The sequence below is a fragment of the Talaromyces stipitatus genome, genomic scaffold, assembly GCF_000003125.1.
Source record: "Talaromyces stipitatus ATCC 10500 scf_1105507295555 genomic scaffold, whole genome shotgun sequence".
NCBI lineage: Eukaryota > Fungi > Ascomycota > Eurotiomycetes > Eurotiales > Trichocomaceae > Talaromyces > Talaromyces stipitatus.
The window spans coordinates 1,357,468-1,374,113 of NW_002990116.1; the positions used below are offsets into that span (position 1 = coordinate 1,357,468).

A 16,646-nucleotide genomic window follows, 5' to 3' on the forward strand; every position below is an offset into this window, starting at 1 on the left:
TCCGGATCGTGATTGCAACTCCCCTGGAAATGGAGTTGCGGAGCCGTAACTATGGCCTGGCACCGAACCTAGCAGACCTGCAGTCAATCATGGTAGGCAAAATGACTTGCTGCTGAAGGCTCGTAAGATGAAGATAAAATAGTTTAGAGTAAAAGAGACAAATGGCAGTGAACAGAGGAGGGTGAGATCGAGATGGCAACAGAATGCTTAGCCCTTATTGGTGGACAAGCGCGCTAGACGCATAGCCGCGGTGCTGGAGCTCAGAGACAGCTGCCTTCGTATCTTCCCTTGGTGCTGTTGTATCCGTCATCGCAGCTTCCCAATATCATCAGCCATCTTCCTTCTGCTTACCGACTATTATCAAGCTCTTCCTCAGTGCTCAACGTCCTATTATACCTCATTCAATAACGTAGCAAGCTTTATACAGCACCAACATGGCGTCGGGCTACGATAGAGCACTTTCAGGTACGATAGCTTACCCATCTGTCTATTCGATGAGATACTGATCAATCTTCTACAGTTTTCAGGTAAACGAGTTGCCATTCATCTCATGAATACCCTTGTCTAACCCATTCCAGTCCCGATGGACACGTCTTCCAGGTGGAATATGCTCTAGAAGCTGTGAAGAGAGGTAAATACCAACTGCGCAGCCACGAGAAAAGGGAGCATCTCGATTGACCGCGAATAAAGGGACATGTGCCGTCGGTGTCAAGGGAAAAGATATTGTCGTGTTGGGCTGCGAGAAACGATCCGCCATGAAACTCCAAGATACCCGCATCACGCCCTCGAAGATCGGTTTAATTGATACCCACGTCTGCCTTGCCTTTGCCGGCCTGAACGCCGATGCTCGAATCTTAATCGACAAAGCTCGACTAGAAGCGCAGTCTCACCGCCTGACCGTTGAAGATCCCGTAACCATCGAATACATTACCAAATATGTCGCCGGTGTGCAACAACGATACACTCAGAGTGGTGGTGTCCGTCCATTCGGTATCAGTACTTTGATTGTCGGCTTTGATAAGGGTGATAATACTCCTCGGCTGTATCAGACCGAGCCTTCTGGAATCTACTCTGCATGGTGGGACAATCTACTTTTCTGTTTATAAACCGTGTGTGTGCTAATTATCATGGGTGCTATAGGAAAGCAAATGCTATCGGCCGCTCGAGCAAGACCGTCCGTGAATTCCTCGAAAGAAACCACAAGGACAATATGGATCGTGAAGCCACCCTTCAACTCACTATCAAGTCGTTACTGGAAGTTGTGCAGACCGGCGCAAAGAACATTGAGATTGCTATAATGGCACCTGGCAAGCCCATAGAGATGCTTCCTACGGAGCACATCGAGGCTTACGTCAAGAGTATCGAAGCTGAGAAACAGGAAGAGGCGGCCAAGAAGAAGACTGGACGGACGCCGGGAACTGGAACAGCTGCCATTCTGACACGAGCAGGCACTACAGGCGAAGGTTCTGAGAGCTAGAGTAGTTACGGAGTATCTGGATGGCAGATGTAATAGAGCAAGGGGCGAATATTACAAATAAATGGAATTTTATGTCGTGCATATCGGAAGTCCTTGGTACAGTATTTGCATGTAGACGCGCTGATTACACCTGATCGCGACCAAAATATTTATAGACAGAAGGAAAACGCCGTATCAAAGAGTATGCATTCGAATATTAAGGTTCGTTTCGTCGTTATCGCCTTCCGCCTGCTTATCCCAGTCTGTCTGCTGCATCTCGAATATTGAATATAGATCGTTCTGCGTCGCCTCGAACGCGATCATCTTTGAGCATTCTAACACACAAAAAGGATAACGATCAGTATCGAAGAAGAAATTAGGTACGAACAAATGGAGGAGTCGATACGCACCTCGCGTCCATACGAACGTCCTCGCCCTCCACTTGTAGCGAAGCCTGGGGAGTCTTTGCTTCAATAACGAAATGGTTGTCACAGTGCGGACAATATTCATCACTAGATACCAAGCTCTTTCAGTCTGTTGTCCCCGTCATGCGACTTTGTTTTTGTGCTTTCGATTCGTTTACCTTTCTTCGAACTCGGATGTATCTTTACGAAAGCATTTTTTGCACTTTTTGCATGCAAAGGTCTAGCGACTAGGTTAGAGCCACATTCCTCAGTCGTGTAGGGCGCATCAGGTAAGCTTTACCATATCAAATGATTGCATCAAAGGATGAGATTCTTGTTCTTGATGGCATTCGGCGCAATCGAACCACTTTCGACCTGGTATTCGTGTTTGCCGTCAGCAGCTGCGAAGAAGTCGTTCGTAGGATCTCGGTATGGAGCAAGACGTACAGCACGGAGAACGGATGGACACCTGAGCGTTTAGAACGTGTTTGCTATGTAGGAAAGCATTAGTTTGTATATCTTCAGGAATGTTGCGTTGACCTTTGGAAGTTTTAGAACGCGAGTGAGGGGTGGAAGTACGTACCACATCTTGACAGAGTCTGCGATTAGAAAGGATGTATTTCAATGATAGTACGAAGGGATATATATAGACGGTCAGAAGAGAAAGAGTGAGTATATGTCAACAAGTGGGATGTTCCTGAACGGTCTCGAGTATAATTTATCGTCCAATCAGGGGCGCCACCTCCTTGCGTTCCCGCTTGGCCGTGATCTGCGCTTTAGTGAGTCTAGTCTCTGCAACTACGTAGTTGCCCTTCTCCCTTTTATGATTTTTATATATATCTACGCCGATTCTCTTCTTCTTGTTGTTGAATCCAAAATTGTGCTATCCGACTACTCTCTCATCTACCTGTGCCATTATTCCGTCGTCACCGTATTCCCAAGGATGACATAGCCATGTAAGTAAATTCACTAAATGCTCATACTCCACCGCCGAAGTCATGGCCGTCGTCATCCCCATATACAAAAAAGAAGCGGACGCGGGCGGAACTCCTTGACTCCTCCTATATTGAATCTCCGGAATAACGCCTATTAGAAACGTTTTCATACAGGACTGAGCTTGAAGAGATACAATTTACTCTACGGCCCCGGTTAGCTTAGGCTGAACCTTTCCACATCTAAGCCACCCCGCCGACATCTGACCAATTTGATTACTGAGCCAGAACCGGGTCTCTTTTGGCTGTACACACCTGGAAAGAATATAGGACATATGTTTTGGCTCTATTTGAGCCAAGTTGAGCCTAGGGGACATGGCTGAAGAAAGGAAGGATGTGGAAGGTGCCGATGAGGCGCCGCTTGTGAGTTCAAATATTATGCGCATTATTGCACGACATACGCAGGCTTCGATGATCTGACATTCTTATGTGTAGAAACCGGTATCCTCTCTATTGTCTCATTTCGAACACCTTTCGTACTCCAAAAGCAAACCACCTACTCCTGGATCAAATTATGACCGGATATCCCGCCCGAGATTCAAGGATTTGGAGGATGAGTCTCACCCAATAGTTCGTGCATCATTGGACTTACCTCGCTCTCATTCACCATGGGCAGTCAGCGGTGGCTCGGAAAATGGGTCGGTGTCTGCTGTCGATAGAACATCAAATGCACCATGGATGGACTCCAAGCGGGAAAAGTCTCCAGGATCTCGGAGATTCTCTCGTCCCCTGTCAATGAACCTCCGCTCTATACCGCAGATGACACCGAGCCTGACCGTCGAGTCACCTCGTTCTCCTCCTCGCGGGGCTAATGGACAGAACGGTGGGCACTGGCCTTCCTTCAATCGAGGAACCTCCGATATAACACCCGCTACGAATCCACGAGCGAGAAGCCCACCCGGTCCAGCAGGGACAAGGGTTCCAAATTCTCCGGGAGCCAGGTCAGCCGGCGCTCCTCAGGCATCCCGAGAACATTCACCTAGCGGTTCGGTAAAGAGCTCCTCTGTTCCGCCTCCTGTCAGTAGAGGAGAGAAGCCGAAGATTCCGGCCAAACCGGCAAATATGTCCAATCTAGATGTTCGCGCACTTACTCCAACGCACGAGCGAAATCAGCCTACGACAGCCCAAATCTCGCCGTTCAGCACACCTCCAAGCAGTCCCGAAAAGCCCCAAGTTAAGGCAGGCCAGCCACCGCGCAAATCGCCTAAAATATCAAGATCGCTATCTACAACTCCGGAGCCTATTTCTTTACCACCTCCTGTTGATCGAAGTACTCGTCCAGTCACGAATGCAACTCAGTCTACCGATGCTAGAAGCCGGCCACCTTTGGTTACATCACATCCAACAGATGCAAGGGAGTTTGGCTTCACAAGAAGGGGCACTGGTCTCTCACCCTCAAACCATTCAAGATCAGCGAGTCAGATTGTCTCAAACACGCGAGATTCTAGATTAGCAAGGCCAGTAGGTCACAAAACGCTGCCCGATGATGATCGGCCGGAGCTACGCCCAAGTTTACCACCTCGCGATGGCCAGCCGCGAAGTGTCGGCCCAAGTGAGTTGAGGAACCCCGACCTACCGCCTAGAACATCACTTGATATGCCCTCCCGAGCACCCAAGATACCTACTCCGAGTCGCCTCCCGACACTGGAGATGAATACACGGTTTGCCCCTCCGCCTCGTAGGCAGACCGCTACCGTCAGTGGCAAGCTTGGTCCAGATACGCCTCAAACATCCAAAATCCGTCAACATCGCTCACAAATTACTTCTCATACCATGTCTAAGCAGGCATCGAGAAGCGATTCGAGAGATTCAGAAGACGAAGCCTACCCAGAAGAAGCTCCAGTGTCCAGAACGGACTATCCCGATTCTTCCCAAGTTAACCGTCGTCCTCCAATCTTCAAAACGGGTCCTCTTACGATTCCAACTCGATACGACACACGTGAGTTTGACGTGTGCGGTAAACATGCGTGTACTACCGGCTACTTAACGCGGGTTTGGGATCTCACGACGGGGGAGCAGATATTGAGTATTAGTCATGGAGAAACTATCAAGGCTCATACGGTGGCCTTTAAACCTGGGACTGGCCTAGAAGATGAGGGAACTCGTCTGTGGGTTGGTACCAGCGCAGGGGAAATTCATGAGATAGATATCAACACGCAGTCTATTGTCACATCACGATCATATCCTTCGAGACGTGAAGTCATTAGGATATATCGTCATAAAAAAGAAATGTGGACTCTGGACGATGAGGGAAAGTTGTTGGTGTGGCCGCCAGACGAGACCGGTACCCCGAATCTTCAATATAGCTATGACAGTCCGCAGGATCGCGTGGCGAAGGGGCACACGTTCTCTATGGTTGTTGGAGATGACTTGTGGCTTGCCACTGGCAAGGAAGTTCGAGTTTACCGTCCAGATGCCCACGGAGAAGCATTCCAAGTGTTGAAGAAACCATTGGGAGCAAACCACACCGGAGATGTGACATCTGGGACACATACTACGAAAGACGGCGGCCGCGTCTACCTGGGCCATGCCGACGGGAAGGTCACTGTATATTCCTCGACCGATTATTCGTGCGTGGCTTCCGTGAACGTCAGTGTCTACAAGATCAACTCGCTGGCAGTCGTGGGAGATTATCTCTGGGCTGCATACAAAACGGGAATGATATACGTTTACGACGTATCGACTAACCCATGGACCGTGAAGAAGGATTGGCATGCTCATGAAAGCCCTGTGTGTGGACTTGTACTTGATCCGAGCTCGTTATGGACAATGAATCGCCTCCAGGTCGTTTCGCTTGGGACAGATAACTATCTGCGCCTGTGGGATGGCATGTTGGAAGACGACTGGCTGGGTGTGTGAAGATTCTCTTTCAAGGATGGATAGTTTGCTGACAGTATACAGAGTCGCGTATGCAAAGAAGAGACGTCGAATACTGCAATTTCCGGGAAATACGAGCGACGATAGTGACTTGGAACGCTGGGGCTTCTGTGCCTCGGGATTTGCATGGCAGTGCGTTTATTGAAAACGCTATCCACGCAGAGCAACCTCCAGAGATTTTGGTGTTTGGATTCCAGGAATTAGTCGATCTGGAAGACAAGAAGATCACTGCCAGTGCGTATTTTTACCTGATTTGATATATAGGACAAAACTAATATCTCCACAGAAAGTTTACTCCTAGGAAGCAAAAAACGAGAGAACAATGAAAAAGAGCATATGAGCCGGCAGTACCGGGTGTGGCGCGATCATCTGGCGGCTTGCATCAATAACGCCATGCCTCTTGAAGAATCATATGTTCTTCTCCACACTGCTAACCTCGTGGGGTTATTTACGTGTGTTTTTATCAAGCAGAAGGAGCGAGAAAGAGTTCGCAATGTCAGTGCCGCAGAAGTCAAGCGCGGAATGGGGGGCCTGCACGGCAATAAGGTATGGTTGGTATCATGAAGTTGGGTTTAATACCTGCTAACATGTATCAGGGAGCTTTGATATTGCGATTTGTGCTCGATGACAGTTCGATGTGTTTTATTAATTGCCATTTGGCTGCCGGCCAGTCACATACAGCACACCGAAACAACGATATTGCAGCAATTCTCGAAGCAGAGTCTCTTCCTCCGGAGCATAGCCTTAGCACGCGGACTGACCTCTTCGTGAACGGTGGTGACGGGTCGATGATTTTGGATCACGAGATATGCATTCTCAATGGAGATTTGAATTATCGGATTGACTCCATGTCTCGCAATGTGGTTATCGACGCGGTACGACAGAACAATCTTCCCAAGTTGTTGGAACGAGATCAACTGCTTGCGTCCAAACGAAAGAACCCGAGCTTCCGTCTTCGAACGTTTACCGAAGCACCGATTACGTTTGCACCAACCTACAAGTACGACGTTAACTCGGATGAATACGACACGAGTGACAAGAAGCGATCTCCTGCGTGGTGTGATAGGATTTTGTATCGTGGAATCGGTAAAGTCAAGCAGACCGAGTATCGACGACATGAGGTGCGAGCATCGGATCATCGGCCGGTTAGTGCGTCTTTCAAGATGCGAGTGAAAAGCATCCTACCCGAGGAACGGGCAGCCGCGTGGGAGGCGTGTCAGAAGGAATTTTCAAAGGAGAAGAAGAGACTTGCTTGTGAATCTAGGTACGTTTTCTTTTCACTTCATACTTCGAACACCGCTAACGATTCGGCAGTATCGAGTATCTAGTGAATGTCTTTGGCATGGAGCGAGAACAGGCTCGAGAAGTGATTACATCCGGCGGGTCGTCCAAGCCAAAGACGTAAATACGTCTAGCCTTTATGTCAATGATATAGCATATTCTCCGGCGTTTTGTTCTACTGCTTATGATGACGCTAGCGTGGTGGGCATTTGGGGGACTTCAAAAATGGGGGGGGGGGAGGTTGTTTTGATGGGATTCCATGACGAGCATTGCCAACGATACATGAAATGTCTACTATGGTGAAGAAGATTATTAATCTAATATACGAACATGAATGTAATTCAATATTAGATATTATATTATTGCATTTCTCGTAGATACTTCGTCGACATCCGCTCATCCATCCAACTGGCTCCTCCCACAATAAACCTAATGGCGGTCAATTCGGTGCAGGAAAGTCAAGAATTACTTCTATTGATCAATGAAATGTCAGTTTCGTTGTTCCAGTGTACATAATCGAAAGGATACATACTCCGCAGCTCTTGCAGGCACAGTTGCTGTCGCAGGTGCAGGTACCGACGCCCGAGCAGGGGCAGGAATTGGCTCCGCAGTTACAGCCCATTGTGTACTCGTAGACTCGTAGGAGGTACTAATATAATATCGTGAAGAGATAATAGATAATTGAGGGATTGTTTGGGGATGAAGATGTTGGATCGAGGAGGGGATAACTTTATATACTTCTCTGTCTGTCTGTCTGTGGCAATGGTTTCTGATCATGATGGCGTCATGATTTCTATGGAGCATTTTCTGTGGTATGCGTTTTGACTCGTTCGATCTTGGTGTTTATACGCATGGAGATGTTGGACTGTCTAGAGTAACAGCTAAGTAGCTCAGGTGACAGCAATCCTCGTGACTTGTCAATACAGTTAGTTAGCTGCCTGACTGTTCATTGTTAACAGCTCCGCACGGCAGATGACTTGTACATACGCCTATGAGCCCAACACCGATAGCCGTATGTATAGAGTACAGACAGATAGGATAACTGCATCCTCAGTAATTAGTTAATTGAATACGTACATACTCATATACACAGCGCTTGAGAGTACGTAGTAGTGGTAGAGGACGGACGAGCGGCCAACGGGCTCCGTTTCTCTGCGGTCTTTTCCGACTCATATTCTCCCATACCACTAGTCCACGAATCACTTGAATATATTTGTCTTTTGTCGTCTTATCATTATTGTTTTTGCTTGCTTTCCTGACTTTGTATATTTGTATGGTCTTTCCATCGTCTGCGAATCCACAGTGGCTGTAGGCTATGATAGTACATAGTAAGTGGAGCTTCCTTCCTACTCCGCGCGGATAGACGTGATAAGCTGCTGACTTCCCACTTGACCACCAGCAACTTCCTGCGCTTCCTGCTATATCAACCACCGTCGTCTTGCTATTCTTACTCTTCATCATCTTTGCTCCCACTTCCACCTTCTGTGTGGTCTGGGTTCTATATTCACATTTGATTCACTACGCATCGCGCCTAAATACTAACTAGAGCGTCGGCTGAACTGAACTGAAGCACAGCTTGGCTACGATCTCCCGACAACCACCTCTACAGCCTACCTGGTTCTTTTCCGGAGCCAGGTCGAAGGCCACTCGTCCATTTTCGACCTGGCAGACCAAGATCCGACAGACTCTCCCTCCCCTATCGCCTCCGACCACCCCGATTCCCCTAGCACCACTAGCTCTGCATCGTTCAATATCGAAGATCTCATTTCAGACCCGTATCCTCTCACAGAAGAAGAGCAAAGTTTCTCCCAATATACCGGATATTCCCCTCCTCTACATCCTACCTCCAACGGTAACGGGGTTAGTACAAATCAGGTGTCCGAGATTACGCTGACTCCAGCTCATAACCCCCGCCGCCGCCGCCGTCGACGCCGCTCCGAGGGTTCGTCTTCGTCTTCGTCGTCTTCTGTATCAGAATCCTCGGAAACTGGTGTGCGAAGCTCTGCCCGCCCTCCGCTAGCCACCGACGTTTCTTCTGCGGGTACCCGCGGAACACAACGGTCAACAGCAGGCCGAGCAGAAGGCCTTCCACCCTCCCCCAAGCGCAGGCGTTTGGAAAACATGCGGCCCAATAATGGAGACTCTACGAGGACTGCAAATGGACGGCCAGATGCATCGAACGGATTGTTGTCTACGTCATCGATGCGGGGGAAGAGCTCGTTGAAGGGGAAATCGAACAACAGCCATCTGAACAACGGGCAGTCAAACAACACTAACGGGTCGGCGGCGAAATCATCAGCTCTATCTTCGTCGTATTTTGGTCATGACCGGGAGGAAGTCACCAGGATCTTGATACAGGGGCTCTATGATCTGGGCTACAGCGGGGCTGCAAGTGCTCTTAGTAGGGAGAGCGGATATGAGTTGGAATCTCCCGCCGTGGTGGCTTTTAGGAATGCAGTGCTTGATGGACAATGGGCTGAAGCGGAACATTTACTTCTGGAGTCCTTTGAAGAGGGTCATGAGGGAACCGATGGAGAATACGAATCTCCATCGTCGTGGGGCAAGCTGGCTCTTGCCGAGACTGCAGACAAGAATGAAATGCTTTTCCTATTGCGACAACAGAAATTCTTGGAATTACTAGAGGCTCGAGATTTGGGTGCGGCTTTGATGGTTCTTCGGCAAGAGTTGACTCCGTTAAATCATAATATCCCGCAACTTCATGCTCTGTCGAGGTAAGTTTCTTGTCTTTCCGTCTTTTTTTCTTTTCTTTTCTTTCTTTCTTTCTTTTCTTTTCTTTTCTTTCTTTCTTTCTTTCTTTCTTTTTTTTTTTACCAATGACTAGCTAATCATGTATAGTCTGTTGATGAGCCCGGTCGAGCATCTCCGGGAATTGTCAGGCTCGAATGGATCGATTGCTTTATCGCGAGAACTGTTACTTTCTGATTTGTCCAGTATGTTTTGCAGTCCCCCTCTTCTTGATCTGAATCTTGAGGCTTAGCTAACACCCTGTAGCTTTTATTTCTCCGGCAGTAATGATTCCAGATCATCGGCTTGCTTCTCTTCTGAACCAAGTGAAGAGCAATTGGGTCAATCAATGCTTATTCCACAACACTGCACAATCGCCATCGTTATATTCTGATCACATGTGCGACCGCAACGCATTCCCTCGCCACAACACGATGCAATTAACGAGGCATTCAAATGAAGTCTGGTATGTTGAGTTTTCCCACGATGGGACGAAGCTCGTTACAACCAGCAAGGATAAATCCGTTATCATCTACGATGCTACAGACAAGTTTTCAGTGATTCACAAATTCTATGAACATCATGACGCTGTGGTATTTGCTACCTGGAGCCCAGATGACTCTAAGATCATCACATGTTCGCAGGACAAGACGGCCAAGGTCTGGGATGTTCAGGTATGTTTCCTTCCCATATCTACTTCTGGATCAAACTGACTGTTTAGACCGGCCGCTGTTTTATGACGATTGAGCACCACACCGATATAGTTACTTCTGCTGCATGGGCTCCGGATGGCGAGACGTTTGTTACTGCGTCCATGGACAATAAGGCGCCGCTCTGTTACTGGGGATTACGGTCTAGAAATCCAATACATGTGTGGCGGGGTGGATTCCGAGCACAAGACTGCGCCATCACACCGGACGGAACTCGACTAGTCGCATCCGATAATGAAGACAAGCTGTATGTGTATGATCTTGCGTCACGCGCAGAGGAATTCTGCCTTTCTCTCAAAAATCATATCACTTCAGTCAGCGTCAGCCACGACTCCAGATATGTTTTGTTGAATCTCCGAAATAATCAAATACAACTTATGGATATAGAGACGACAGAGGTTGTTCGTCGCTTTGATGGCCAGAAACAGGGAGAGTGGGTTATTCGAAGCCGTTTCGGCGGTGCTGGCGAGAACTTTGTCGTCAGTGGAAGCGAGGGTACGCCTACACAAGTTGTAATTATTTTTTATTGTGGCTGACACTTGATTTTGTTTAGACTCTCAGATTTATATCTGGCATAGAGAGAACGGGGCCCTTGTGGAAGTATTGGACGGACACACAAAAGGATGTGTCAATGCAATATCTTGGAATCCGAAGAATCCTTGCATGTTTGCATCGGCCGGTGACGACTGTGTTGTGCGGATGTACGTGACGCTTCCTTTTGTTGATAGGATTCTTACTGACATGTTTAGATGGACACGAGATAACCCCAGCGAAGACAGCTCAAACAAAGGTCGACTTTCAAAGACCTCGGATTTCACGCGGATAAGCGCTCTTCGATCAACGACAAGCTAACTCTAATTACTAAGACGGCGGTGGAATCAAAATGATGCCGAGTATACAACTGGCGAAATTTATCATGTTTTTGGCCGAGTTGATATTTCTTTCTCATATTATTCAATAGCATCATCATCAATGGAGATGAATCTCCTCACATATATTGATTTTTATCCCTCTGCTTATACATGGCATCATGGATTAGGTTGCTCCCTATTCTTGATTTTATCTATTATATCACCCAGCATTGATGCGGCAAGTTTGTCTGATATCTTATTCTGCGTTGGTGCCGCCTCATGCTTGCTTCAGTGTTTTCAAGGCTTTTTTACTCATCCATGGATCTTTCAACATTTGCACGGATCGGCTAGGTAGAATGGCGCTACAGAGATATTCCCACATAGCTAGAATTGATTCTATCACATCAATAGTGTACATAGTAGGTATTCATAGTATATACATGGCTACCGGGTCCGAACTGCCTCGGTAGCTTTGAGTGCACCGGTTATTGTAAAACATATAGATGGCGAAAGGGCATACATGATCTATCCCATCCCGATAATGGATTAGTACGTCTCCATCAGCTAGTAAGAGGAAGGAATGGGATTTGGGGGGGGGAGGGGGACGTACAGCTAACATCTTCGCAATAGCCATCTTATCAGCTTTCGTGACTTGATCACTCAATTCCGCAAGTCCGGAGTTTATGAGTGCCGGTGGACCAGTTGGAAGGACCATTAGCGTGAACCAGAGGATTGGGTCGTGGGGGAGAATGGATGTGTAGCGGATTATGAGGTAGGTTGTTAGGATGCTTACTCTGTTTTCTTAGTTAGTTCCAGGTCTGTGCTTAGGTAGGGGGCGTATGGGGGAAAACGTACATAGGCCAGAGAATCAGGCGTATAGTGTAAACTACCAGGACAGCTTTGATAGGGACCCTGCCTGAACCTTCTTCTTCGTCTTGGTCATTGGAGGAGGAAGAAGAGGAAGATCGTTTCATCCTCTGAAAACTAACACCGAGTTTACACCCGACCAAAAACACCTGTAGAGACGTGAATAACGTCCCTAGATTCTCGATACTCGATATCAACCAGGCATTAAATATGCCCCCGTCTTCGTACGGGGAGAAAAACGCTTGATGAAGTTTGGGGATTAATCCTATTAGTACCCCCGTTGCTGTGCAGAGGATTGCCGTATCGAGGAAAGGTGGTGAATCGATAGAATCGATACGATGCCGGACTCGCCCAGGGATGAAGGTGTGGAGAAGTCGGTGGGATTTAGACGAGAATCTCTGGCGTGCCTTTTGGATTGGGTTCGGGAGGAGGGAGGTTTGTTCGTCTAATTCTTCCTCTTGCTCGTCTGTTGTAGGGTTGTGTTGTTGCGGGGTGATATCTCGGAATTGTTGCTGGGGTTGACTTGATACATTCGAAGAACTACTGCCGCTCTCTTCATCATCGTGATGATTCTCTTGATTGTCCCTGCTGGCATCTTTGTGGCCCAACATCCTTGGTCCAAGGGCATAGGCCATGGTTTTTGATACCACGGCACAGACCAGAAAGTATGATTGAGCACGGTTCATGCAATCGGACTCTGACTGGTCTGGCATTGTGATCAGTTTTAGACTGCCAGTTGACTGGAGAGTTTGTAGAAGTAGTAGCGGTAAAGAACTTGTATTGTTGAATGTTACTGCTGGCGTCACCCAGGTGGGTAGATGCAAACAGCGAGAAAACACATGCCCGAAACCGATGGATACAATCGTATAAAGAATCGACCATACTGCTTCTCATCAGCACTGCACCGTTAACCAAAGAGAGACAGAGAGATACCGAAAACAGGAATATAATGTGAAGCAATCTCCAAACTCAACTCGGAGCCCAACTTGACCAGTATCAGCGCCGGAAGAAATATCTTCACGCATATAGCGGACATTTGGTTTATGGTATCGTCATTGATGAGGTTGGCTTGTCGAGTTATGACGCCGTATAGCAGGGTCAGTAGAACGGAGGTGCAGGCCTGAAGTGCGCCTAGGAAGGGCTGCACGAGGCCTGTTTTTAGGTCGGGCATTGTTGTATATACTGTCTGCGCATGTGGTAAATGTAGGAGGTAAGTATGTCAAGATATTGGTACAAATAAGATTGAGAGCCAGAGATTCTTCATATACTTGGTCTGGAGCTGTGATGTCATTATGGTGACTTTGTTTTAGTGCTTTCTTGGTATCTTCATTTGCGATAAGATCTTGAATCTAAAACCGTGCTCGAGATTAGTATCTATTCTCGTATACTGTGATGCTCTTGGTAGGTAGTTGTGAAGGTGATGGATGGGCGTAACCCTAATTCTACTGACGGTGACAACTTCACCATGAAAGCTTGCATCCAGACTCGATAGATCTAGTATTTGTGGATAATTATTTAGTTTCATATAAATAATTCCGTGGTAACGCACAGATTAGTATTATCCTGGCTTGCAGTCTGAACGGACAAGATATGTAAGCACAAGCTAGACTGGACGACTGTCGATATAATCAGCTACCATGATTATCGCTGAGTCGAACATACGAGTCGACATCGGCCCGGTGACGCTATTAGCTCAGCTAAGACAAACCACAACAACCTTTCATTCGCATTCTGAGTCTCACTCGCAACAACATCAATCTGTACATCGATAAAGCGTATGCTTGGATTAAGACCTCGACTCAAGGTCCGCCCATCACTATTGGACTTGCTGTCGCATAAGCAGACCGTGGTTGATTCTGCCGCAGCTACGAGAGCTTCTCCACCTTTGGACCTGCCACCGCTGCCCGCAACTCCAACTCCAACTTCGACTCCTCCATCCACCACGCCGACCGCCGCCAACCACCACTCTTCGCTCTTCTCTTCAAGTGACTCGCCTTCTGTTGGAGACAAACTTCCTGCTGAAATTATTGTCGAGCTGCAATCTCCTCCCCTGCCATCGACTCCATCTCCACCCGTCATGGCGCCCTCTGACAAGAAGCAGACTGGCGATGACCAGCTCGGCGCTGTCTTTTCCATCTCTGGTCCCGTCGTCGTGGCCGAGAAGATGATTGGCTGTGCCATGTACGAATTGGTGAGTATCTTTGTCCCCCGACTTTTCGAGGGTTTTGACTGATATACGTAAGTGTCATGTCGGCCACGACCGTCTCGTCGGCGAAGTCATTCGTATTGATGGAGACAAAGCAACAATTCAAGTCTACGAAGAAACCGCCGGTGTCAGAGTCGGGGATCCCGTTTCCCGTACTGGTAAACCCTTGTCCGTCGAGCTTGGTCCCGGTCTTATGGAAACAATTTACGATGGTATTCAACGACCGCTCAAGGCTATCTCAGACGTCTCTGAGAGTATCTATATTCCTCGCGGTATCTCCGTGCCAGCTCTCGATCGAAAGAAGAAGTGGGATTTCAAGCCGACCAAGAAGGTGGGTGATATGATCACTGGTGGTGATATCTGGGGTATTGTCTATGAGAATAGTCTGTTGGATGAGCACAAGATTCTCCTACCACCTCGTGCCCGGGGTACCATCACAAAGATTGCCGAGGCTGGAAGCTATACTGTCGACGAGAAGATCTTGGAAATTGAATTTGACGGCAAGAAATCCGAACACGGTATGATGCACACATGGCCAGTTCGTGTTCCCCGACCGGTGAACGAGAAGCTTGCATCGGATTCGCCATTTATCGTCGGTCAGAGAGTGTTGGACTCTTTGTTTCCTAGTGTGCAAGGTGGTACTGTCTGTATTCCCGGAGCTTTCGGTTGTGGTAAAACAGTCATTTCGCAGTCCGTGTCCAAGTTTTCAAACAGTGATATTATCGTCTACGTTGGATGTGGTGAGCGTGGTAATGAGATGGCTGAAGTGTTGATGGACTTTCCAGAGGTTGGTGACATGGCTTTTTTTTATTCTCATACTTTCGTACGGATTTCCTATTTTATGCTGACTCCTTAGCTCTCGATCGATATCAATGGTCGCAAAGAACCCATCATGAAGCGCACATGCCTTATCGGCAATACATCGAATATGCCCGTCGCTGCTCGTGAAGCTTCTATCTATACTGGTATCACTGTTGCCGAATACTTCCGTGACCAAGGAAAGAACGTGGCCATGATGGCCGATTCCAGTTCTCGCTGGGCCGAAGCTTTGCGTGAAATTTCTGGTCGTCTCGGTGAAATGCCTGCAGATCAAGGTTTCCCTGCTTATCTGGGTGCTAAATTGGCCTCTTTCTACGAACGTGCCGGAAAGAGTGTTGCTCTCGGTAGCCCCGAGCGGCAGGGTAGTGTCAGCATTGTCGGTGCCGTGAGTCCACCTGGTGGTGATTTCACTGATCCCGTCACAACCAGTACCTTAGGTATCGTGCAAGTGTTTTGGGGTTTGGATAAGAAATTGGCTCAGCGCAAACATTTCCCTTCCATCAACACTACGGTTTCCTACAGCAAATATACCACCATTCTTGATAAATATTACGAAAAGGAACACCCTGAATTCCCTCGACTCCGAGACCAGATCCGAGAGCTTTTGTCCAACTCGGAAGATCTCGACCAAGTTGTCCAACTAGTCGGCAAATCTGCTTTGGGAGATTCGGATAAGATTACTCTTGACGTGGCTGCTCTCCTCAAGGATGACTTTTTGCAGCAGAACGGCTACAGTGACTACGACCAGTTCTGTCCTTTGTGGAAGACTCAATATATGATGAAAGCATTCATGGGATACCACGATGAAGCACAGAAAGCTGTTGCTCAAGGCCAGAGCTGGGCCAAGGTTCGTGAGGCGACTGCAGACATTCAGACAGCTCTACGAAACATGAAGTTTGAAGTTCCGGATGACGAAAAGGCAGTCTCAGCTAAGGTATGTCTCTCCACTTTTATGAAACAGAGACGCAAGTACTAATGTTGCTATTATAGTATGAGAAACTGCTGTCAGACATGTCTGAGCGATTTGCTTCCGTGTCTGATGAATAGACTGGCTGGGTTGGATAGACACTGTTTTTTGCTATATGGATGGCCACACGTCTGTAGTATATCTTTTGATTGTTTCTTGTTACCCAATACTTCTTTCAGCATATAACCCTAGCTGTTCTTCTGTCGTTTCGCTTAGTATACCTATATATTGATCTGGTTGCTCAAGGCAGCACAATTGTCGTGGGGGCAACAGATAATTTAAGCCATATCGCGTCATGTACTACTGTACGTAGTAGATTTTAGACCGAAATCGTTGTAGCGACCTCGGGTTCTAGAAATCTGGAGACTGTGAGATTCTGAGTGTATAGTCTAGGCGAATAGCTTAACAGAAAATCTGAAATTCACTGTGAAGTCACCCAAGGTCTCCGAGAGCCATCTAGACCTTTTGTGC

General features: G+C 47.7%; 6 protein-coding genes across 8 annotated transcripts, besides 1 other annotated feature; 4 read left to right on the top strand and 2 right to left on the bottom strand.

The window, feature by feature from the left end:
- Positions 1-178: 178 nt before the first annotated feature.
- TSTA_116030 (proteasome component Pre6, putative) lies at positions 179-1,557 on the top strand. 2 transcript variants are annotated; one of them, XM_002481758.1, is made up of 5 exons: positions 179-465; positions 521-527; positions 579-631; positions 691-1,078; positions 1,141-1,557. In XM_002481758.1, exons 1-5 carry the CDS (start codon positions 435-437, stop codon positions 1,475-1,477), a joined length of 816 nt encoding a protein of 271 aa, XP_002481803.1. In that variant the 5' UTR covers positions 179-434; the 3' UTR covers positions 1,478-1,557. The 2 variants fall into 2 exon arrangements, with proteins under 2 accessions (XP_002481803.1, XP_002481804.1); XM_002481759.1 differs by having other exon boundaries at positions 521-631.
- Positions 1,558-1,561: 4 nt separating this feature from the next.
- TSTA_116040 (uncharacterized protein) lies at positions 1,562-2,516 on the bottom strand. Its single transcript, XM_002481760.1, has 6 exons — positions 2,444-2,516; positions 2,308-2,351; positions 2,162-2,235; positions 2,040-2,101; positions 1,867-1,968; positions 1,562-1,791 (listed from the first exon to the last, which is right to left on the bottom strand). Exons 1-6 carry the CDS (start codon positions 2,446-2,448, stop codon positions 1,710-1,712), a joined length of 369 nt encoding a protein of 122 aa, XP_002481805.1. The 5' UTR covers positions 2,449-2,516; the 3' UTR covers positions 1,562-1,709.
- A 651-nt stretch (positions 2,517-3,167) lies between these two features.
- Positions 3,168-7,177, top strand: TSTA_116050 (inositol polyphosphate phosphatase, putative; the record flags this gene model as incomplete). Its single annotated transcript, XM_002481761.1, has 6 exons — positions 3,168-3,215; positions 3,288-5,703; positions 5,754-5,963; positions 6,016-6,275; positions 6,326-6,993; positions 7,044-7,177. The coding sequence occupies 6 exons, from the start codon at positions 3,168-3,170 to the stop codon at positions 7,132-7,134; spliced, it is 3,693 nt and encodes a 1,230-aa protein (XP_002481806.1). The 3' UTR covers positions 7,135-7,177.
- An 824-nt stretch (positions 7,178-8,001) lies between these two features.
- On the top strand, positions 8,002-11,722 carry TSTA_116060 (catabolite degradation protein, putative; the record flags this gene model as incomplete). Its single annotated transcript, XM_002481762.1, has 7 exons — positions 8,002-8,022; positions 8,586-9,742; positions 9,867-9,961; positions 10,023-10,429; positions 10,477-10,960; positions 11,019-11,166; positions 11,215-11,722. The coding sequence occupies 7 exons, from the start codon at positions 8,002-8,004 to the stop codon at positions 11,315-11,317; spliced, it is 2,415 nt and encodes an 804-aa protein (XP_002481807.1). The 3' UTR covers positions 11,318-11,722.
- Positions 9,748-9,840: a microsatellite.
- Positions 11,723-11,760: 38 nt separating the features above from the next.
- TSTA_116070 (Auxin Efflux Carrier superfamily) lies at positions 11,761-13,354 on the bottom strand (the record flags this gene model as incomplete). The annotated part of the gene is made up of 5 exons (XM_002481763.1): positions 11,761-11,841; positions 11,927-12,110; positions 12,172-12,649; positions 12,707-13,066; positions 13,117-13,354. The coding sequence occupies 5 exons, from the start codon at positions 13,352-13,354 to the stop codon at positions 11,761-11,763; spliced, it is 1,341 nt and encodes a 446-aa protein (XP_002481808.1).
- Positions 13,355-13,911: 557 nt separating this feature from the next.
- TSTA_116080 (vacuolar ATP synthase catalytic subunit A, putative) lies at positions 13,912-16,474 on the top strand. Of its 2 annotated transcripts, XM_002481764.1 has the most exons (4): positions 13,912-14,374; positions 14,427-15,176; positions 15,246-16,142; positions 16,199-16,474. In XM_002481764.1, the coding sequence occupies exons 1-4, from the start codon at positions 13,961-13,963 to the stop codon at positions 16,253-16,255; spliced, it is 2,118 nt and encodes a 705-aa protein (XP_002481809.1). In that variant the 5' UTR covers positions 13,912-13,960; the 3' UTR covers positions 16,256-16,474. The 2 variants fall into 2 exon arrangements, with proteins under 2 accessions (XP_002481809.1, XP_002481810.1); XM_002481765.1 differs by having other exon boundaries at positions 15,246-16,474.
- Positions 16,475-16,646: the final 172 nt, after the last annotated feature.